Below are 24,167 nucleotides of genomic sequence, written 5' to 3' on the forward strand. Positions count from 1 at the left end.
GCCGGGACCTTTGCCGAGTCCAGAGAATTTTGGAAAATTATTACCAAAGCATCCACAATCCCTACTGCCACTTCCCTCAAGACCCTGGGATGTAAGCCATCAGGTCCAGGGGATTTATCCGCCTTGAGTCCCATTAATTTACTGAGTACCAATTCCTTAGTGATTTTAACCGTATTTAGCTCCTCGCCCCCTAGAGCCCCCCGTTTGTCCACTGTTGGGATATTCTTAGTGTCCTCTACCGTAAAGACTGAAACAAAATATTTGTTCAGCATTTTTGCCATCTCCATGTTTCCCACCATTAATTTCCCGGTCTCATCCTCTAAGGGACCTACGTTTGCCTTAGCCACCCTTTTTCTTTTTATATAACTGTAGAAACTCTTGCTATCTGTTTTTATATTTTTTGCTAATTTATTTTCATAATCTATCTTCCCTTTCTTAATCAATCCTTTCGTTACTTTTTGCTGTCTTTTGAAGACTTCCCAATCTTCTATCCTCCCACTAAGTTTGGCTACCTTATATGTCCTTGTTTTTAGTCGGATACTATCCTTAATTTCTTTACTTAGCCACGGATGGCTGTCATTTCTTTTACACCCTTTTTTCCTCTGTGGAATATATATTTTTTTGAAAGTTGTAGAATAACTCCTTAAATGAACACCACTGTTCATGTACCGTCTTACCCTTTAAACTATTTTCCCAGTCCACTTTAATCAATTCCGCTCTCATACCATCATAGTCTCCTTTATTCAAGCTCAGTACGCTTGTTTGAGAACCAACCTTCTCACCCTCTAATTGGATATGGAATGTAACCATGTTATGGTCACTCATTCCAAGGGGATCCTTAACTAGGACATTATTAATTAATCCTGGCTCATTACACAGGACCAGGTCCAAGGTTGGTGTTTATGATAGGACGTGAAGTTTGTATCTCAACTCAGGGGCGAAGAGGACCACTGATTCAGCCTATGTGAACAGTTGGGCAGGAGGATAGTGTCAGGAGCATGGGTACAAAGCTTTGGGTGGGAGCCAAATGTGATAGTTTGGTTTTCCAGTATTATTCCAATAGCAGCATTGTGTAATCAGTTTCTGAGCTGAAATAGTATCATTCAATACAGAACAACACTGGAATTGTTCATGTTTTCCAAACTGTTTGGACAAACAGTTCCTCATTATAAATTCAAATAATAAGAACAAATATTTGACAATAATCTGCCTTATACTAGAAGGGATAGTCTAGTTTTATTCATGCACTTTATTCCATATAAAATTATAAAACACTTCTCTTGTAAGTGTTATGAACGAGATCTTTATGAAACTAGGATGGGTGAAATTAAAGTACTACAATATATATTAGATAATGAAGATCTACGTGAAACAAAAGGTAGGATTTTTCTGTGAGACGATCCCTCCCAATGCTCTCAACTCCTGGTGTCATTCACTTTTCAAACCAGTAGATGTCGCTCATGGGCAGGTAATTGATTACAGGCAAACTGTGGGTGAAGCTGGTTGTCCAAGATCTTCCTTCTTTTCCCCTCCCCTCTCTGAGTAAACAATTATAGTTAGTGGCCCAACCAAGGATCAATAAAGCACCCCGACCAGGACACATACATTTTGAATATCAGTCAAGGCTGTGATTCAAGCACAAAACCATCTGGACTGGGTTAGGATTCCCCACCACTGGCTTCGAATTGGACAGTCAAGTTGAGTGATCGGATATGCAAGGGTTGGCAGGGGAGTGAGTGAGCTGACGTGGTCTTTATGCCAACTAATTGAAATTTCTAAAACATATATAAATGGGACCCAAGAGTTTCTTTAACTTTTGTGCCTTATGATGCAAATTAATTATTTGCCAGCAACTGTCAATATCATTCTGTGACTGCAGATAAACTGTGAGGCGGAGTTGGTCCTGTAAAATTTTCCCATCCTTTGACCCCACTGAGTACGGGGTATTTAGTGGTCCAACTAATTTTTATCAGCAGCAAAGATCACATCAAATAAAAAAATGAAAGACTTGCATTTATATAGCGCCTGTCATGATCTCAAGACATCCCAAAGTGCTTTATGGCCAATGAAATACTTTTGAAGTGTAGTCACTGTTGTAATGTAGGAAACATGGAAGCCAATATGTGCACAGCAAGCTCCCGCAAACAGCAATGAAGTAAATGACCAGGTAATCTGTTTTTGTGTTGATATGTTAGTTGAGGAATAAATATTGGGCAGGACACCCCTATTCATCTTCGAATAGTGCTATGGGATCTTTTACATCCACCTGAGAGAGCAGACGAGGCCTCGTTTAAACTTCTTATCTGAAAGACAACACCTCCAACATTGCAGTGCTCCCTCAATACTGCACTGAAGTGCCAGTCTAGATTAAATGCTCAAGTCTCAAACCCAGTCAGTTTCCTAAGTATGTGCTGCTGGCAGGGAGGCCATGCATATCTGGCAAGTACTTTTTTAAATTGATTCTTTGGATAAGGGCATCGCTGGCAAGGCCAGCATTTCTTGCCCATCCCTAGTTGCCCTTGAGAAGATAGTGGTGAGCCGCCTTCTTGAACCGCTGTAGTCCATTTGATGAAGGTGCTCCCATGATGCCGTTAGGTAGGGAGTTCCAGAATTTTGACCCTGCGATGATGAAGGAACGGTGATATACGTCCAAGTCAGGATGGTGCGTGACTTGGAGGGGAAACTTGGAGGTGATGGTGTTCCCTGCTGCCCTTGTACTTCTGGGTGGTGGAGGTCACGGGTTTGGGAGGTGCTGGCTATGTGATCATAAATTCCAGCCACTTGCAGCCAGCATGTGTGAGTCACTGCTCAGAGAGTATACTTGGATACTTGGTTTATGAAGGGTGCACACCCAAATATTCATAGCCTGTCTTTTCTCTTTACAATGCTGGCTTACCTACTGCATAGTTCCATCATTTTATGTTTTTATTTCAGATTTCAGGCATTTGCAGTTTTCTTCCTTTTGTGTTTCTCTCTCTTTATGGGGTAGACTTTGACTTTGTTCGATAGTGTAAAATGGGTGATAGCGAATCTGCAGCCCATTTTACATCTCCCCCAGTTTTTATTTCCATTGAAGTCAACGGAAATGGCTGCCGACTTGCTACCACCCGTTTCACACTATCGAGCAAAGTCAAGATCTACCCCTACATCTATTTTGTGGGCTATGGATGAGCAGGTCTTCTAAGGATCACAGGGAGAACAAGGTGACCCAGAAGTGGGTCCAGAGTCCCATTATCAGTCCCACTGACAGGCTTGAGCCGGTTGAATGACAAATATTTAATTACCAGTCTGCCCCCTCACACTAGCAATTAGAAACAGAGGCATTCCAAGGTCTGCATTGTGTATCCAATACATAACATGGATTATTTCAGCTGGCAGTTTAACTACTTCAGTTAAATCTTTCATCTGTTTAGTTCCCAGGCTCCACTTATCACAAGCCTCTGATTATTTTACTGGGTGTAACTATTATACCCTTTTATCACAGACGTTGTGTATCACAGTGATTAATGCTTAAGCAAAGCATTTTCCTATTGGTTCTGACATAGCTGCCCAGTTAACCAAAGAAGTACTGACAGTTCATACAGAGTGTAAATCTTACTTGATCTTAAGTGACTTTCCGGTCTATAGTAGTCCAGAGCCTAAAACGACAGGAGACTTTCAGCAAAAGGTTACGATTGCCTGAACTTACCTGCATTCTGCTTGTTGGAACTGTTCTGAAACACAGAATGAAGTGGATAGTCCTTGCTCTTTGTTGTTTCCATCTTTCAGAATGTCTTAAAAGGTAATGAAACAAAAACAGTTTTTTTAAGGAATTATACTGTTGATATAACTGGTACCTAATACTATAAATCAGTGTAAAAGGAATAGTCCAAATGAGGGAATCTAAAGGTTGCTTCATCGCCTCATAATTTCAGCCTTTGCTTTGTGGCTTATAACCAACCTAACCCTCGTGGTGAGTTTGGTCGGTCCTTCACCAGGTCAGCTGAAATGACACCTCGCTTCAGTGACCTGTTTTACCTGTAGGGAGAGAAAATTGAAACAGCTAACTGTGTAACAGTAGGTCTGTTTTTCACCTCAATTTCCTACGCTGGTGTCCCATAGCACCGTACTGCCCTAATTGGCACTAAATCATACTTAAAGAAGCCAGAAGATGGCCAATGTGTGTAATGGAAGAATGTCACACATTGAAGGTGTTTTTCTGTAGTTGGGGTTCAGGTGTGTTGTTGGGCAGTGTAGAGAAAGCTTTGTTCTGCATGTAACTATGCTGTCTGTATGTGATCTGGGAGTGCTTGATCCTGATTCTGACTGCCCAATATGGGAAGTGTTACATATCCCAGCAGTAACGTCTGATCACCTCGATGAGCATAAAATTTAATCAGAAGAAGTAAAAGCAAAACTAGGCAATAGTCCGAAAACTGAGAGAGACCATAAAAAGTCACTAAATTAAAATTGTCAAGAAATTGACATTCACAGAATCATTTAAAGATTGATAACAATGTTATCAGAGATCTAGATGAAGGTATAGGGAGAACTATCTGCAAGTTAGTTGACAGGAAGATATGTGCGGATGTAAGGACCGGAAATGAAAAGAATAGATTGCAGGCGGATCTAGATACATTAGAGGAGTGGGCCTATTTCTGGCACATATCTTTTAATATAGATAAATGTAGCGTGATGCACTTAAGTAGGGCTATACATGGGTTATACACTGTGCAGGGTTGCAAATTCAAGGTTGCTTAGCAGGAGAAGGACCTGGGTGTTATGGTGCATAAGTCAATGAAGTGCACTATAACCCATGATCTATTGTAAAAGTAAATAGGGTGTTAGGGGCCAATTTAATATGAAATATTAATTACTGGGGTAGATCCTCCTGGCCCTACAAAAATAATTTTAGATTTACCTTTTTGGGGCCTCTTCTTAACCGCGCACACTCCACCTAGTAGGCCCTCTAACTTGCATAGGTTAATGAGGCTCCTGCCTGATTCAGGAAATGGTCTGGGCTGCCCAGTGGAAGGCTTGAGTGCAGATGGTGTTGGAGCGGGAACCAGCCGGTAAGTTGATTTTAACTCCGCCATTGTCCCCTGTCTGTTGGACGGAAAAAGTTAAAATTGCCCCTATTATCTTTTCTCTGTATAAAGCATCGGTAAGGCCACTCCTAGAATAATGGGGGAAAAGTTCAACTCATGGTCGGGCTTGTTAGGGTAAAATTTGGGCTGTTGGGTTAAAGGCAAAGATGAAGTGACTATTGTGTGCATGGCTGCGGTCACTGCCCCAAGACCACACTGAAATGCGCTTTGTGCAGACCAGACTAACCCTAATTAAAAGCTTAAACATAACACTTGACTACTAAACAAAATGGACTCTACTAAACAAAATGGATTCTGTGATTGTGGGAAAGACATTTAAAATGCTGAGTTTGTATATTCAGGAAACTGACTTACAGTCTGGGAATACAAAAGACATTTCACAACGAGCTGATAAAAACTACAGAACCAGACTGAATAGACAAAGGCCATACTGTCTTAAGGTGATAACAGTTGTTTTAATGTGATTGGAGGTCTGTGGTTGCTGTGCGGGCTTAATTGGCTAATGTGTAAACTAACGAAGACTAATGATGTAATAGCTGCTGAAAATCTGTATTTCAAATGTATAAAAAAGCATGACAACCATTTTGAAGTTGAGAAGAGTAGCTGCGTGCGCTGCGGAGCGTCCAGTTCTTCTCCCAAAGTACTTTGTCCAATAAACTGCATGTTGAATCTTTAAGTCTGACTCCGAGTGGTGATTTTCCCACAACAAATCTCATGGTCGGGCTCATTTTGTGTCTGAAAATAGGGCGACCAGCAGTTGAAAATCGTGGTGTTGGGGGGTTGGGGGGATGGGGATGATGGGGCGCACCCCAGCCATCCTCTTGACTCCCAAGGCCCGTTTGATGCCACATTCAGACGGGACTGTAAATAGGCTAGCAGCTCGCCTGCCTGAGGGGTTGGTCTCCTGGAGATTGTTTGATCATCTTCCTGAGTCAGAGGTGGAATTTCGCAAGATTGGCCTTCTTTTTTTTAATCTTTATTTGCCTTTCCCAAGAGATGGCTGTGTGTGGGGGGGGGGGGGGGGGAGGGGGAGGGGTGATGGTGTGCGGATGTTACACCATGCTAGCATGCAACAGATTCAATGGAACAGAACAGTTGATCTTTACCTGTCCTTCACTTTTGTATGTTTATATTTCCAAAAAATGTTCATGAGTAAAAGAATTTGAGATATGTGACTTGCAGAAGTAGTGAAAGTTAGGTCATTTGGAACCTAATGTGTAGGAAATCATGAGTTAATGACCAACCAACGATTGTGCCTTCAGCAGTTTTACTATTATATCTTTACAGAATTGCACTGAAGAGACATAAGTCTATCAAGCAAACAATGAAAGAGAAAGGGATACTTTCTGATTTCTGGGAACACCATAAGATTGATATGATACAATGGGGTCAAACCCAGGAGTGCTCTGCTATGCAAAAGTCAACTGAGCCCCTTCTCAACTACATGGATGTAAGTCTGCTCCTACAATTATTTCATTGAAGGCCTACATCTTTATAGTCATTTGTGAAGTTGAGTGCTAGATATTGGGATTCGAAACTAAGTAACATGAAATCTTCATTAGTGCTGACAGAATGTCCTTGGTATAGCTCTACAAATAAATCAGAGGAGGCAGAGATCATCAGAGGCAGGCGAAGTAATAAATTGCAGCTACCATTGTTTTTTAACTTGAGTGAGAAGGTCAAGAACTGACCTTTTGTCCTTCCATTGGGTTACCTCAGGAGGCTCCAATGAGTCCTTTGACACGTTGGGGTTGAAGGGCTGTGGGCTTTGTTCATCTCACATGAGGATCTCTCCAGTGGTACGAGCTGCACACAGACCTACCACGCTGTCTCTGTCAGCTACATCATACTCTGGGGAAAGAAACAATTGGATGCATCACCTTAGTTTCATCCTGCTGACTGAAAAGGACCTTACAATTTGCCAGCCATGCCTGCAGTCACCCTCCATTATGCATGGGTATGATTAAAGTTATATTCTGACATCTCCTGGCAAATCCTTTCTTAACCATCTCAATAAATCAAGTTAAAGAAGCACTTAAGTACAAACCAAAATTGTTATTACATAAACACTTACGGGGTAGCCTGTTCTACATTCTTTGTAATGCTACCAAGATACTTACAAAGACGTATGTTGTGTAATTACCAGCACCTGATCTGGCACATCCATTTAGGGTATTACGGATATCATGTAACGAGCAGCTGAAAACTATTCCCAGTAGTTAAAATAGAGCAGAATTTAATGTTTAACACATGGCAATGTACATTACAGTACATAACTTGCACCAAATGCATTGACAGTGTCAAAGAGGTGTGTTTGGACAACAAGGGGCATTAGACTTTGCACAATCCGTGGCAAAAAGATTAGACTTGTTAGTAATGTTTGCTCTGTCCCTGATTCTTTTTTGACAAATAAATAGAGCCAGATTAAAAATGTCACCTTTCTGAGTTTCTACCTGGGATAATTTATGAAATTGAGATGAACTCTTGAATGTTGCTTTTACTGATTTATTTGTCTTTTAGGAGATACTACGGACTGTACATCCTCACTTCATTTTGAGGCAATAAATGCTTCAGATCACCGTGCTGATGTCCTGTGCTTTGAAAATGTAACTGCATTCACAATAACTTTAATTGGAGAAACAAAGAAAGAAATGACTGACAAAAATTGAAGGGTCAATTTTAACCCCTCCTCGCCCAACAGGAATGGCGTGGGTGGGGGAGGGGGGTGCGATTTGCCCCACCTTCCCAACTCCTATCCCATTTATACCTACCTGACTTCAGGCATGCGAAGGCCATGTATGGTCTCAGGCCTTCCAGCAAAAGCTAGCGGCAGTAAGGATCCAGGTCCGGGTAAGGTCCTTTTTAAAAAGTTTGTGATGCTTCCTTATGGCCCTCCTGGCTCCACAAGGTACCTTGGGCCTCCCTTGCCCAGGGCCTCTCCCCCCAACACCCCCCACACCCCCCACCCCCACATCTCCTGATCAGAGACTGGCTTCCCCCCAATCCATAATTACCTTGCCGGGGACTGTTCCCATGGGCCCGGAACCCCCCCCCCCCACCCCAGCCACCACCTCCCCACTAATTTTGACTCTTGCCCACCGACGGTGACATCACTCATGCCAGCTTTGGGCAGGAGTCAGAGTCGGGGAATGCAAATGAGGCTCGGGTGTTAAAATTCCCCCGAGACTCACGCTCCGGGGAGCCAGATGATTCACCGACGGCTTCAGCCCCCACACCCTCCAATCTCTGCACCCTCCCCCCCAACACCCCGCATCCCGAGTTAAAATCGACTCTTTACTGTGAAGCAGTTGTGAATAAGGCCTCACATTATTGAGGTTTCAGCTCCTGTTCCAACTTTCAAGGAGTTTCAACAGAGCCCAGGGCAAAAAGTTTCTTTTAACAACAAAAGATTTGCATTGATGTAATTTATTGGAAGGAGGCTTTCACTCTAAGTTGCTCGGAGTTTATATTTTGAACATTTTGTAAGTCAGTGTAGGTGGGTCGACAAGCGGTTTATTAGATAGACATGGACATAGCTATTCAGGGCAATCTGGTGCTACCTATATTTCCTACATCGATATAATTATTCATGTTTCTTAACAGGCTCAGTATGGAGGACAAATTTCTATTGGCACCCCGCCTCAGAATTTCACGGTCATATTTGACACTGGCTCATCCAATCTGTGGGTGCCTTCAGTTTACTGCTACAGCAAAGCATGCAGTAAGTATAACCAGATCAGCAAGAGACAGCATTGTCACCAGGGTAACCTCTAAAGTCCCTGCTTAGATTGGTACTCCTTCAGGTTATTCAGGTTATCATTAACTTTAATATATTTTTTCCATTTCTGGGCATGTTCTGGAGGATATATTGGTGTGTATCGAGTGCTTTTATTTTTGGAAGCTAAGTTATTAATAAGGATTAAACATAGAGGCCAAAAATCTTGATATGGGGAGGGCAAACAAGGCAAGGGAATACACAATAAATGGGAGGACACTGAGAGGTATAGAGGAAGTGAGGGACCTTGGAGTGCATGTCCACAGATCCCTGAAGGTAGCAGGACAGGTAGATAAGGTGGTTAAGGAGGCATACGGGATACTTTCCTTTATTAGCTGAGGCATAGAATATAAGAGCAAGGAGGTTATGCTAGAACTGTATAAAATACTAGTTAGCCACAGCTTGAGTACTGCATACAGGTCTGGTCACCACATTACAGGAAGGATGTAAATGCACTAGAGAGGGTACAGAGGAGATTTACGAGGATGTTGCCAGGACTGGAGAATTTTAGCTATGAGGAAAGATTGGATAGGCTGGGGTTGTTTTCTTTGGAACAGAGGAGGCTGAGGTGTGATTTAATTGAGGTGTATAAAATTATGAAGGGTCTAGTTAGAGTGGACAGGAGGGACCTATTTCCCTTAGCAGAGAGGTGAATAACCATGGGGCATAGATTTAAAGTGATTGGTAGAAGGATTAGAAAGGAGTTGAGGACATTTTTTTTCACAGAGGGTGGTGGGGATCTGGAACTCACTGCCTGAAAGAGTGGTAGAGGCAGAAACCCTCATCACATTTAAAAAGTACTTGGCTATACACTTGAAGTGCCATAACCTACAAGGCTACGGACCAAGTGCTGGAAAGTGGGATTAGGCTGGGTGGCTCATTTTCAGCCAGCGCAGACACGATGGGCCGAATGGCCTCCTTCTGTGTCGTAAATTTTCTATAATTCTATGATTCTATAAAAAATCTTGATCCCACTCTATTACCGTAACAATGGCGGGACGGAACTTACGTTGCATCCAAAAGATAAGTGCCTGATCCCGTCGGATTTCCTGGGATCAGTCAATTTGCATATCGTTGGTGGATACTCACACCAGTATTGGCACAACTTGGGCATTCATGGGGGAGGGGGAGGGAGTTGGAAAATGCAATGTGCCCATTTGCTTAGGAGCAGAGCCAGGAGGTCCAGGTGAAGACTTTGTTGACAAGTGGAAATCGTTCCCTTTTTAAGAAGGCAATTTCATAATGGCTACATCAGAGATTTGTCAGGGTTCTAAGCCATGAAACTTGCTTGAAGCATTCTTGTGGGCACTACTTCCACCACTGAAATGTAGCGTATGCCTGTATCTTGCAGGCACCAGAGTGGGAGGGGAGGGGGCAAGTGGGAATTCAAGTGTGTGACGCCATCCTGCCAGTCCCTGCTCCATCTCCAGCATCAGGATGCAAGGGGGCAGATACAATGACTGCCCACCTTCACCGTGCACTACCCCTTCATTGACTTCATACTTCATTGGCTATGAAGCACTTTGGGATGTCAATGATTCATCATTAGCAACTGTACCCAAAATTTGGTGTCATCTACTAACCTAAACACCTTGGGCAATATTCCGTCCTCCGAATCATTTTATAAAGATTATAAACAACAGCAACCACAACACAGTCGGCAACCAGTTTCCATCTGACACACTAAGCTATCCATCCTCCAGCCACGCACCTATCCAGCCTAATCCTTTATCATCGTCCCATGGGCAGGCACCTTGTGAATTTGTGTGTTGTGAGAGCCATGAAGGTAACTTGCACTGCCTGATCCCTATTCATCAGATCAGTAACCTCCTCAAAAAAATCCAGTAAATTGGTTAAATGTGACCTGTCACTCTGGACCCATGCAGCCCCTTCCCCATCCAAAATGTTATTTACTGATTCATTTATAAAGGAATATTAATGCTTTAGCAATGAGAATTTATATTGTAGAATATCGTACCAACTGGGATGTAATCCCATCCTTGTATTAGCAGTATGAAAGAATTTATACATGGAAGTATTCCAAATGCTTATGGTTTAAATCAGGTGGGTTAAAATGATCAAATCTTTACCTAGAATCGTGTCTCAGTGCAAAGATATTTTTCTTTTGCAGAACAGCATAACATGTTCATCCCAGATGAATCATCGACTTATGAGAGAGATGGGCGCCCCTTCTCAATCCATTATGGCACAGGCAGTCTGTCAGGAATAATTGGAATAGACTCAGTGACAGTAAGTAATCGTTTTATCCTAAACAGAAATCCGGAATATCACAACTGACACAGTGCGTACACAACATTGCTTGTGGAATATTGTATTTAAAAAGGCAAGTCGTTTCAAACGAGGCTAGCATCGTCCAGAAGGCCCCAGGCTGGATCACTGCTGGGTGCTTAGTTAGCCGATATCAGCTGCAATTGGTTTCAGAACTCCCAGGCTAGGAGAAAAAAAACAGCAAAAAGTTCACATTCCTGATTACTATCCCGAGATCCCTACAAATCAGTATTTGAAGTCTTGCAATTTTCTATGTCTGCATAGCTGCTTTTCTCCAGAGACTTAGCACAAAATCTAGCCTGATCAGGTGCAGTACTAAGGGAGCACTGCACTGTCAGAGGTGCCGTCTTTTGAATGAGATGTTAAACCAAGGCCCCGTCTGCCCTCTCAGGTGGTCATAAAAAGTCCTGTGGCACTTTTTTCAAGAAGAGCAGGGGTGTTCTTCCCAGAGTCCTGGCCAATGTTTATACCTCAGCCAACATCACTAGAACAGATGATCTGGTCAATAGCACATTGCTGTTTGTGGGAACTTGCTGTGTGTAAATTGGCTGCCATGTTTCCTACATTACAACAGTCACCTCACTGCAAAAGTACTTCATTTGCCGTAAAGTGCGATGGGAAGGCCTGAGGTCATTAAAGGCGCTAATTAAATGCAAGTCTTTTTTTCTTGCTTTCTTTCTGTATTTAGGTTGAAGGTATCTCTGTTGTGGACCAGAAATTTGGTGAAAGTGTGACAGAGCCTGGCACTACATTTGTGTACTCCTCATTTGATGGGATTCTTGGACTCGCCTACCCGTCTATCGCAGTGGCAGATGCCACACCTGTGTTTGACAACATGATGGCGCAGAACCTGGTGGAACTGCCCCTGTTCTCTGTTTATCTCAGCAGGTAGGGCTCTTATAGTCTTTACAAGAATTAGACTAAATATTTGGAGAGCATATCTTTGAGATAAAGGTTCCCATTCTTTGACACCCATTAGCACAACACAGTGTTCTAGGTTAGCATAGTTGGAGTACTTTCCATGCGTTCTAATTACATGAACATAATTAAACTGTAGGAAATCTGAGCACGGTTAATGAAGCCTTTAGCCCTTTCATCAATGCATATCCAGATATTTTGAACCAAGTTCACTCCATTAATATATGTTTCTGCTTGCACCACCCAGCTTTAAACAAAAATATTTCACAGTCCTATGGCATTTTATGAAAAGGATAACTGCAATTAAATGAAAATATTACCCTTATGTAACTTCCCCTCCACCCCCCCCCCCACCCCAGGATGGCCCAGTTCATAAGTACGCAGCCTACAGGCCAGGAAAGTCCCAGGTTTGATTCCTGGATTGCGCTGAGTAAGTTGCTGTTTCAGAATTGGCTTCAGTGCACCTGGTCATGGGAACAAAAAAATCAGCCAGAGTTTCTGCCCCTGATCACTATCAAATAATGTTGCTGAAAACCGTGTGGGTTACAGACATGAAGAATGAATGGGCGAGGTACTTGAGGGGGGATTGGGGGGGGACGGTCTGCAATTAACATAGGCTATATGCAGAGAATTAGCATGACAACATCCAGAACTTATTATCATATTGAAACAATCTACATGCCCAGAATTGGCAGGTGAAACAGTATTGATTTAATTGCTTACTGAAGTGTTTGGGGTTTGTTACCTGATCAGTCTGTGCAGTGAGGTTAACCACATACAGAATATCTATGTGTCTGCATCCACTGCCTATCAGCAAAACTTCACTTCCTGTTGTCATGTTTCTGTCAATCTTTTTGTGTCAACTTTTCCCCATTATAAATTCCTATGTCCACATTTATAATGGATTTTGCCTATGTGAATCCATCACTGTGATTGCACAATATGATTCCCATAAATTGCTTAAAATGCTTTCTGACAATTTCTTCATCCGCCATTTTTTCTCAATAAAATTACAAATTTCACATTTAAATTATTAAATGTATCTACTGATTTGTCTTTTGTGCCTTTTAATGCCATGTTATAGTTTCTTATTGAATGCCTCAGCCTCTCCCATGATCCTGGCCTCGACTGGATATTTTTACCTCACAACAGTTGAGAGCTTTCAATTTAATCAGTAGATACTGAGATTTTAGTGTGCAGAATTCCCCAGCATCCAATGTGTACAACAGGAATTGAAAGGTAGGACGGTGTGTCCCCTCATCTTTTGAGGATTACAGAGTTTCTTTGGTTTTTCTATAAGACTTTGAAAGAAACTGGAGATTGAATTCTCCAGTTAAACTCTGCTCTCTTCCTCAACTGCCAGATCCCAGCAATTCCCAGTGCACCAAAACCCCCTCCCGAGTCCTGCTGGACTTCAGGATCTCCCTCCTTATGCTTCCTCTCTTGCTACTCCTAGATATTGCCAACCCCACCTCAGTGCTGATAAACCTTTAAACTACCATCGCAGTGCTCACTAACCCATAACCACCCCCAATGTTCCTAGACTTTAAGAATCCCTCTCCAATGTCCCTCTCCCGCAGTCCCAGATCCCATGACCTGCCTCAGTGTCTCCCTCTTCAACGTTCCTGGACAGTGTCAAAATTTTGCCCAGTGTTTTTGCAACGAATGCGTGGAAATTAGGAACCATGTTAAGATGCCCAAACTTACTTAATTCCCTTAACTGACTGGTAGGTTAATGCAAGGGGGAGGGGAATGGTGGTAATGGGAAGAGGGAACAGATGTCCACTGCTTGCTATTTACGAACAAATCATAATAGTGAGTATAAAGAACATACTTACGATTTTGTTACAAATGCTGAACAGAGGAATCCTCCAGCCATGTTTTTAACTAACATGGTTTTGTATTGTAGTCTACTGCCATTTTTGCAGTGTTTTATTTGGTAAAAAATAGTTGTTGTTACTTTTGACCAAACTTTAACTATACCTCTTTTGTTTTATTTCACAGGAATCCAAATGATATGTCTGGCAGCGAAATCACTTTTGGTGGATTTGATACTTCTCACTTCACTGGTGAACTCAACTGGATTCCCGTAACTACTCAGGGATACTGGCAAATCCAGCTAGATAGGTAAATGCAGGCTCAAGTGTAACTCCAGATAAGCTACATGTGTGTCTGTCATATCAGGTGGTGCACCAGGGAGTGTAGTTTTGCATGGAATCATTAGATGGCAGTAGAAGCATACTTCCTGCAGACATAGCCTTCAGTGGAGCTTTGAAGAGATCCTATCGATGAACTAGAGTTAGTAACAGCAACAACAGCATGATGTGGAATAGGAAACTCCGGGTGGGGGCGAGGTGGGGGAGAGAAGTGGGCATGGTGTGCCACAGATAGATTTTTGAATCAAGCAAGGGATTCCTTAGGAGATAATAAAGAGAGACTTCATCAGAACCACAACAGCCTTCTTAATTCTGCAGTGTCTGCGACTTAACGTTGGCTGCAGACTGCTGCAGTCGCAAAGGGCTTGAACAATTCTCTCCTGAATGAGGACGATAAGTTCTTATGAGGACGTGAAAAATTCCAGAACCAGAAAATGTCATTTGGCCTATCAAGCTCACCCCATCCAGAGTCCATGTATGATCATTCTAGCATGGGCCGGCCATTAGCCTAGTCCCAGGGTCTTTCATCTAAAGGTGCTTTAAAAAATGCGACCAATAGCAAATGCACAACTCTACCGCCCTAAATAAAAATCTCCTGACGTCTGATGTTCCGCCAGCAGCGGAGGCCCACTTGTTCATGGCTCTTGTGAGACGAGGTGTCATCTCGGTTTAAACATGAAAACGTGGAGCTGGATTCCCTCCTTTGTATTGGTGGGAATCTTGGGTCAGCACCTTCCAATGGGAGGGACAGCACTAGGTGAAATAAAGAGGAAGAGTGACATTTGAACCCCATGTGACCCCGTCCCAGAACAACCTTAGCAAATACAAAAGCACCTTAAAATGTGTGACTGCGTTCAATTTCCTCACACTGATAGGTTCAGAATCCCTCCAAGTCGGCGCTGCTTCAAGGCGTTACTAATATTTGTTGTTTGAACAAAATATTTTCAAATATCAACAGCAAATAAAAGGATGTTAAAGCCAAAATTCTTTTTAATTGACTGTTAAAAGATGCTGACAATGAGCCTCTGTCAAAAGCAACCCCATTCCAATTACCCAGAACAGCCATCTTAGAGAATAAAGAGGGATTGTTAAGTGAGGTGTTGTACACTCTTATAGTTTACTGATCAGCTGTTCAATAATTGCTGCTCAATGGCACTTTAAACAGCTGAGCAAAATTCTGCTTCGAGTGTTGGTCTAGGACTAAACCCGGGGGAAAACAAGATTGATCTGCAAAGCATTGTTTTTGAGAGGATAGGCTGAGAGAAGAGGGTGAGCAGCTCATCGAACAGCTGTTTAAAGTGTCGCTCAAGGCTGAGCAACAGTACAAGTCGGGAATCGACTACTGCAATCAGACGGTTACAGTGATTATTTGAGCTACAAGCCAAATCGATCACTACAACCAGATTCACTGTACTGGCAAAAGAGCGGCAGCGTTCAAGGATTTCTTAGTCAGGCACAAAATTTTAGAGAGCAATATGATATCGTAATTATGCAAACGTGCAAATTAGGTGTGATTTTGTTGTGACAACGCAAAAAGTAAAGCCCCTTCAAGAGCTTCCTTCTGTGCCATACGACACTTATTGCAGTGAAAGGTCACTCGCTGATAAAACGCAATACAGTCCCGAATGCTACGAGATTAATCTATCACTTTCTGCCTTTCAGTGTGAAAGTTGGCGGCATGGTTGCATTCTGTGAAAACGGATGCAAAGCCATTGTAGACACTGGCACGTCTCTCCTCAGTGGGCCCACAACGGACATCAGTGCACTACAGAACAGTATCGGTGCAGTTCCCAGCAGTGGTGGAATGGTATGTGTAACGACATCTGATTTCACCAAAGCGAACATGAAAGTATTTATGAAATACTCTTCATGATTCACATCAAGTTGTCAAGGAGGATAATTCAATTCCTTTATCCTTTTTTAATAACAGATTCGAAAAGCTAGAGACAGTAATATGTCTGACAATTAACTTCATTTATTATTGTTTCAAAATATTCATCTTAAGACTACATACAGAGCAGTACACGTCAGTCCGACCTCTAGAAAGTTATGTGTAAAGAACTTCCTGGGAATGGTTATCCAAAGCCATTCACGGTATCTCACCTAAAGTTCCCACTGAGCTGCAGTGAATTGCGTTCTTATATGTTTCATTACTAGGACAAATGTGGGTTTCATATATCATCATGTATCCTTCCCTCCATCATATAGTCAGAAATGGGGATGTTCACTGATGATTGCACGGTGTTCAGTTCCATTCACAACCCATCAGTTAATGAAGCAGTCCGTGCCCGCATGCAGCAAGACCTGGACAACATCCAGGCTTGGGCTGGCAAGTAACATTCACGCCACACAAGTACCAGGCAATCACCATCTCCAAGTGAGGGTCTAACATCCTCTTGACATTCGGGGGGATTCGGCATTACCATCACCGAATCCCCCACCATCAACATCCTGGGGGTCACCATTAGCCAGAAACTTAACTGGACCAGCCACATAAATACTGTGGCTACAAGAGCAGGTCAGAGGCTGGGTATTCTGCGGCGAGTGACGCACCTCCTGACTCCCCAAAGCCTTTCCACCATCTACAAGGCACAAGTCAGGAGTGTGATGGAATACTCTCCACTTGCCTGGATGAGTGCAGCTCCAACAACACTCAAGAAGCTCGACACCATCCAGGACAAAGCAGCCCACTTGTTGGCACCCCATCCACCACCCTAAACATTCACTCCCTTCACCACCGGCGCACTGTGGCTGCAGTGTGTACCATCCACAGGATGCACTGCAGCAACTCGCCAAGGCTTCTTCAACAGCACCTCCCAAACCCGCGACCTCTACCACCTAGAAGGACAAGGGCAGCAGGCGCATGGGAACAACACCACCTACACGTTCCCCTCCAAGTCACACACCATCCTGACTTGGAAATATATCACCGTTCCTTCATCGTTGCTGGGTCAAAATCCTGGAACTCCCTTCCTAACAGCACTGTGGGAGAACCTTCACCACACGGACATGTGGTTCAAGAAGGCGGCTCACCACCACCTTCTCAAGGGCAATTAGGGATGGGCAATAAATGCCGGCCTAGCCAGCGACGCCATGAATGAATTAAAAAAATCCTTTTGACACAACCGCTGCCATTTCAGTTTATCAGTTGTTATCTCCTGTTGTGTAAACCCCTGCTGTCTTTTCTCTTCCAATCTTTATTGCAAAGGAAAGTTTCCTCTTATCTACACTGGCAATCGAAATTCCTTCTTAAAATTCCCTCCAGCTGTGATAAATAGCCTGTCTGAAACAGCACACAGTTTAAACCAATGCCACCTTTCTGTCTTCGTTCTGTATTAAAATAATGTAAAAACATATCTATATTCTGACACAAGTGGTAACATATGTGCATTTCAGTTAAGTGCCACAGGAACTTTTATGAGAAACGAGCTTATCTGTAACATAAGGGTGAAAGTTCCACCCGATGGAAGCAGAGGACGGCCAAGTGGGATCAGAACTGCAAAGTAGTGAGTTTGGAAACTCGGTGACTCTGCACTCATTTCACACACCATGCAAAATCCTGCACAGGTTTTCTCACTGACATGGTCTGTTCTTCACATAATGCGCAAGCGCTTCATTAGCTATTTAAATTTCATGCAAATGAGGGCATTAGGATGCAGTCCTCAATTTCCCATGTTTCTCGCGCTGTTCCCACGCAGCGTTAAATCCACCCATCTAAAAGTGACAATTAAAGGCCAATAAGGGAGCTATTTAAGGTAGACTCATTTTTCTTCAACTGCCAAGTGATTCCAAGATATGGGAATTGCCTTCAAAGCACCCCATCATAGGATTTTATTCAAAGAGATGGAAAAAGGTCAAAGGAAGCAGACCAGTGCAATCAGAGGGCGCCAGAGTCAGTCAACCTGTACCCACCATTATGCCACCAACTATAACTGCAGGCCCAAACACACCTCAACCAAGCAATAACCAGGGGGACTGCCTTTCCAAGCTCTGGGTCACCACAGAAGCAGCTGTAGAGCTATGCCACTTGCTGCAAACAGACCTGCAGCCAACCTCTTCACCAGGGATGATGCTGCCACTGGCAGTCAACTTTTTAGCCTCTGCCTCCTTCCAGGCTAGCATAGGGATCTGCTGCAGTATCGGACAATAGTTGCCCACATTCAGTCTCTAAACACTGTTGTGCTTTTACAGTACTCCATAGATTGCGGTTATTTATCCAGCATGCCTGACGTGACCTTCATAATAGGTGGAGTCGAGTATGTTCTTCCTCCTCAGGCCTACACGCTTCAGGTATGTGGAAATTTACTTTATAAGAAAAAGAACTGTTTGACTCAACAGAAAACTGGAATTCCACTTTTTTAAATAGGTTCGTTAAGCAGAATATTGACATCACTCCACGTGGGATACATTTTACAAATGAATACTCCCACGTAGAGCTTCACGCGACAGGAGTGCATGTCAGGAATTCCGGTGCTGAGGTCAACATGCCCGACTTGTAGCCCTTGCACGACTAAGGGGGGGAAAATTACATGGGCTGCAGATCAGGTGCACTGACCTCTGCACTCAAATTCTTTGCAAGCGCTCCTGTCACACAAAGTTCCACACTAGCAGCATTAAATCAGAACATTTACCCCACAAATCCACAAATGAACAAAAAAAAACTATAACTGACTTTACCAAGGAAGAAGATGCTGCCAAAGTCACAGTAAAAGAGGAGGTAGTTGAGATACTGGATGGGCTAAAAATTGATAAAGCGGAGGTACTAGAAAGACTGGCTGTACTTAAAGTAGATAAGTCACCAGGTCCGGATGGGATGCATCCTAGGTTGCTGAGGGGAGTTAGGTTGGAAATTGTGGAGGTACTGACCATAATCTTCCAAACATCCTTAGATATGGGGGTGGTGCCAGAGGACTGGAGAATTGCAAATGTTACACCCGTGTTCAAAAAAGGGTGTAAAGATAAACCCAGCAACTACAGGCCAGTCAGTTTAACCTCGGTGGTGGGAAGCTTTTAGAAACAATAATACGGGACAAAATTAACAGTCACTTGGACAAGTGTGGATTAATTAAGGAAAGCCAGCATGGGAATTGTTAAAGGCAAATCATGTTTAACTAACCTTATTACTTTTTTTGATGAGGTAACAGAGAGGGTTGATGAGGGCAATGCGTTTGATGTGGTGTATATGGACTTCCAAAAGACATTTGATAAAGTGCCACATAATAGGGTTGTCAGCAAAGTTGAAGCCCACGGAATAAAAGGGGCAATGGCAGCATGGATATGAAATTGGCTAAGTGACAGGAAGCAGAGAGAGGTGGTGAACGTTTTTTTCAGACTGGAGGAAGGTATACAGTGGTGTTCCCCGGGGGTCAGTACTAGGACCACTGCTTTTCTTGATACATATTAATGATTTGGCCTTGGGAGTACAGGGCACAATTTTAAAATTTGCAGATGACACAAAACTTGGAAGTGTAGTGAACAGTGAGGAGGATAGTGATAGACTTCAAGAGGACATAGACAGGCTGGTGGAATGGGTGGACACATGGCAGATGAAAGTTAATGCAGAAAAGTGCAAAATCATACATTTTGGTGGGAAGAACGAGGAGAGGCAATACAAACTAAAGGGTACAATTCTAAAGGGGTGCAGGTACAGAGAGGCCTGGGGGTATATGTGCACAGGTCGTTGAAGGTGGCAGGGCAGGTTAAGAAAGTGGTTAAAAAAGCATGCAGGATCCTGGGCTTTATAAATAGAGGCATAGAGTACAAAAGCAAGGAGGTTATGATGAACCTTTATAAAACACTGGTTCAGCCACAATTGGAGTATTGTGTCCAATTCTGCGCACCGCACATTAGGAAGGATGTGAAGGCCTTGGAGAGGGGCAGAAAAGATTTACTAGAACGGTTCCAGGGATGAGGGACTTCAGTTACGTGGATAGACTGGAGAAGCTGAGGTTATTCTCCTTAGAGCAGAGAAGGTTGAGAGGAGATATGATAGAGGTGTTCAAAATCATGAGGGGTGTAGACAGAGTAGATAGAGAGAAACTCTAACCATTGGCGGAAGGATCGAGAATCAGAGGACCCAGATTTAAGGTGATTGGGCGACACGAGGAAAAACTTTTTTACACGAGTGGTTATGATCTGGAATGCACTGCCTGAGGGGGTGGTGGAGGCAGATTCAATCGTGGCTTTCAAAAGGGAATTGGATAAGTACTTGAAAGAAAAAATTTTGCAGGGTTATGGGGAAAGGGAGGGGGAGTGGGACCAGCTGGATTGCTCTTGCAGAGAGCTGGCACGGACTCGATGGGCCAAAAGGCCTCCTTCTGTGCTGTAACCATTCTGTGATTCTATGATAACAGAAAAAGCAGTGCAACAGTAAGTGTGTAAATAAATATGCTAATCTCTGCAGGTTATAAATGATGGACAGTTTCAAAACCATGCCACTCATTTACAATTTTACAATGATTATCATGCCTTATTTGTCAGGGTGTCAGCCATGGCTCAGTGGTAGCACTCCTGCCTCTGAGTTAGGATGTCGTAGGTTCAAGCCCCACTCCAGGACTTGAGCACATAATCCAGGCTGACACTTCAATGCAGCATTGAGGGAGTGCTGCATTGTCAGAGGTGCCGTCTTGTGGGTGAGACGTTAAACTCAGTCTGCCCTCTCAGATGGACATAAAAGATCCCATGGCACTATTTTGAAGGGGCGTTCTCCCGGTGTCCCTGGCCAATATTTATCCCTCAATCAACGTAACTAAAAACAGATTATCTGGTCATTACGTCATTACTGTATGTGGGACCTTGCTGTGTGCAAATTGGCTGCCTCGTTTCTTACAATTCAACCGCGACTGCACTTCAAAAGAAAAAGTACTTAATTGGTTGTAAAGAACCTTGGGACGTGCTGAGGTTGTGAAAGGCACTAAATAAATGTAAGTTCGTTCTTTCTTTATTTGGTATAGTGAGCACTGTTAAATATGATGATCGATTAACCTGGTGAATCCCACTTGTGCAGGAGGAAGATGAATGGGGACAAGTCTCTTGCAGCAGTGGATTCCAAGGCATGGACATCCCTCCTCCTGCTGGACCACTGTGGATCCTGGGAGACGTCTTCATAGGATATTATTATGCTGTGTTTGACAGAGGGAACAACCGAGTGGGACTGGCTAAATCTGTCCCTTAATGTATTGTTTCATAGGTTCAGATGAATGGAGTTTCAATGTTTATTAGAAATCAGTTAGAATTTGTTAAAAATCCAATCAGTATATCATGTATTTACTTCTTAAAATTACATTAATGTACTGTGTTTGTGTTGCGGGGGTGGGGGCAGAGGTAAGGGTTGTTCAGGCAGCTGCTATCTTGGAACATTCAGTGATAACCTCATTGAAACCGTCCGTCAAAGTTCTGCCGTGTTGCTACAAGTCTGTACCAAGCCATGCAGATGTCATGTCAAAACGGATTTTGATTTTCCTCTTGGTTTGGTTTTAAGTCGGGGGGGGGGGTTGGTGAGGGGGCGGTGGGTGTTAATATATATTTCAGGGCACATACAATCATCAATCATCACATCACTGTTCACAATTATGTTTACAAATGCGGCAGAGAGCCTGGTGACGATGCCCTTTAAATGACAGTGCTCCTTTAAATGACACTGCCCCTTTTAAAGCAACAACATCCCTTTGCTATGAATCCACTCATCATACTTAGAAATTCAACATCCACCAATCAGCGACCTCTGTGCCCTCAGGTTGATTTCAACTCACTAAATCGAGAATTTAAAACTGCAATGCCACACAATTATTTTTAAATTGAATTCTAATACACTCCTATCCCAACTTGAACAAAAACAATCTGGATGTAGTTGCCCTTTAAAGAGTCAACCTTGTCACTGGAAGAGGAGAAATGCCAGAATAATTGGGAATTCTTTTTGTTGCAGTAAACTCACATATGGCAAAATTTTGCAATGCAATGGGCAGGTTTCAACTTTATTAGTATCATTGCATTGCAGTGACTTGCAAATACAGAAAAAAGGCTTGCCAAACACTTTTGTTTAAAGGAATCTACTAATGTAAAGTGTGTTGCATTTGTTTACTTATTAAACAGTCGTTCAACCGTACGTGTGTCACCTAAAATCACAAATCGGCTTCTGCATGGAGCTGTTTTTATTACCGCTTTAATTCACTCTTATTATTTGATGATTAATCTTTCAAGAAAGGGCTCATCATTATACTCAAACTATCACATATGTACAGTGTCCATTGGGTGAAGGGGAACCACCAAGAAATTATTTTTGTTAAAATAAGAAGGTTATTGTTTGAATTGCAGTTTTTTCCAGTTCAGTAAAGGGAGATTTACGCAGCGTTCTGTGCTGGGATCATGAGAGTGAGCACTGAAAAACATACAGGAGGCCGATTATGGGAACAGTATGCGACAGGAAAAGGCAGAGAGAGACATTTGAGGGCAGAGATTGCGGAGGACGAAAGACTTGAGAAAGCGATAGCAACAGAAATTGGCAGATAGAAATAGACAAAGTCAGTTAAGGATGAGTGGAGAGATAGAAAAAAAGAGTAGAAGGTTAATAGAGAGAGAAAAATAGAAGTATGTAGCGACATGTGTGATGATATTGCACATTTAAAGGGGACTTTTACACTTGTGATAATGCTGATAATTAAGGGCTGCCCCTAATTCTAGAATTGAATTACAGCCTATATACTAACATCATTTCAAAAATAATTATGGGAGCTTTTGCAGATCAACAGTTTAAATACTTTGTTACACAAATATCGACTGATGTAACCAGCGTGGCAATCTAATTGTGCTATTATGTGGTCAGACCACTAGATGAAAGGGTCCAAACATAGACTGACATTACACATTAGGGAATTCACAATGTAATATTTTGATTGAACTCTACAGTTAATAAAATTTTGGGCTGTGGGAGAGGGGGCGTGCAATTAATATACAAAGCGCTGATACAAATTTCCTTTGCTTGTCATTTAGCATTAACCTGTTTATTTAATTGCTTCTGTTCAAATAGTGAAAAAAGGAATACAATAATATCACACACGACAATTTCCCCTCTTCAACGTTCACTAATACAGTTTGTACTCTGCGATCTTTACAATGAACAGGAGCTTTTGAAAACAGAACAAAAAATCTCTTCTTTGTTTCTCACAGGTTGAATTAAAAGCTTCACTGTGTTAATGGTGTTTCTGAGTTTATTTATGATCGTTGTCTTTTATCGTGTCTTCCTTCTGTCTTACTATTTCCAATGGAACTACGCCAGGTATATTGGCAAGATAAAGTTTATCTGTTTTAGAGTCATATACTTACACCAGCGTTATCTTGTCACAGGCTCAGTGTGTTATGTGTTAGAACACCTGAAAGATAGGCACAACCATTCCTCACTGACAAAAGGTAATTCCATTGAATAATCATTGCACACTGATATATTGACCAGGAAGATGTATCATGCTTGTGGGTATTTGAGCTTATTCACGCAAAATGGTTCAAAGATATTATTAATAATGAGAAAGAAGCATTCTTTCTCATTGGAACGGGAGATCTCCAGCTTGGTTCAACTCGTGTTATTGGGTTTATAAGGCCCAAGATCGGGGTCAGGGATCAGGTCGGGTCGGGTTGGGACAGGTCGGGAATTGCGGAGACAAGGATCGGAAGGCCAGGGAATTTGAGCCCAGGCAGCCTGGAATCGGGGTCCGAGAACTAGGGGCCAGTTAACGCGGGCATCGGGGGAGGGAGATCGAAGGTCAGGGCTGGGAGCTGGGGAGATCGGGGGTCGGGGCCGGGAGTGGGGGAGATCGGGGGTCAGAGCCGGGAATGGGGGAGATTGAGGGTCAGGGCTGGGAGCGGGGGAGATCAGGGGGTCGGAGCCGGGAGTGGGGGAGATTGGGGGTCAGAGCCGGGAGTGAGGGAGATCGGGGGTCGGAGCCGGGA

At 42.9% G+C, this 24,167-nt stretch overlaps 1 protein-coding gene and 1 long non-coding RNA gene across 2 annotated transcripts in view; one reads left to right on the plus strand and one right to left on the minus strand.

The window, feature by feature from the left end:
* The window catches only part of LOC137344545 (uncharacterized), a 59,780-nt gene that overhangs the window by 20,391 nt on the left and 15,222 nt on the right, over positions 1–24,167 (minus strand). The window contains exons 2-4 of the long non-coding RNA XR_010968380.1: positions 10,953–11,079; positions 6,779–6,938; positions 3,689–3,773 (exon numbers count right to left, since the gene is read on the minus strand). This is a non-coding gene — a long non-coding RNA (uncharacterized lncRNA). The remainder of the gene's footprint in view (positions 1–3,688; positions 3,774–6,778; positions 6,939–10,952; positions 11,080–24,167) is intronic.
* LOC137344542 (cathepsin E-A-like) lies at positions 3,631–21,452 on the plus strand. The gene is made up of 9 exons (XM_068007589.1): positions 3,631–3,781; positions 6,375–6,537; positions 8,691–8,808; positions 10,994–11,112; positions 11,840–12,039; positions 14,074–14,196; positions 15,888–16,032; positions 18,417–18,515; positions 21,232–21,452. Exons 1-9 carry the CDS (start codon positions 3,726–3,728, stop codon positions 21,397–21,399), a joined length of 1,191 nt encoding a protein of 396 aa, XP_067863690.1. The 5' UTR covers positions 3,631–3,725; the 3' UTR covers positions 21,400–21,452.

The sequence above is a fragment of the Heptranchias perlo genome, chromosome 27 (assembly GCF_035084215.1).
Source record: "Heptranchias perlo isolate sHepPer1 chromosome 27, sHepPer1.hap1, whole genome shotgun sequence".
NCBI classification, from domain to species: domain Eukaryota; kingdom Metazoa; phylum Chordata; class Chondrichthyes; order Hexanchiformes; family Hexanchidae; genus Heptranchias; species Heptranchias perlo.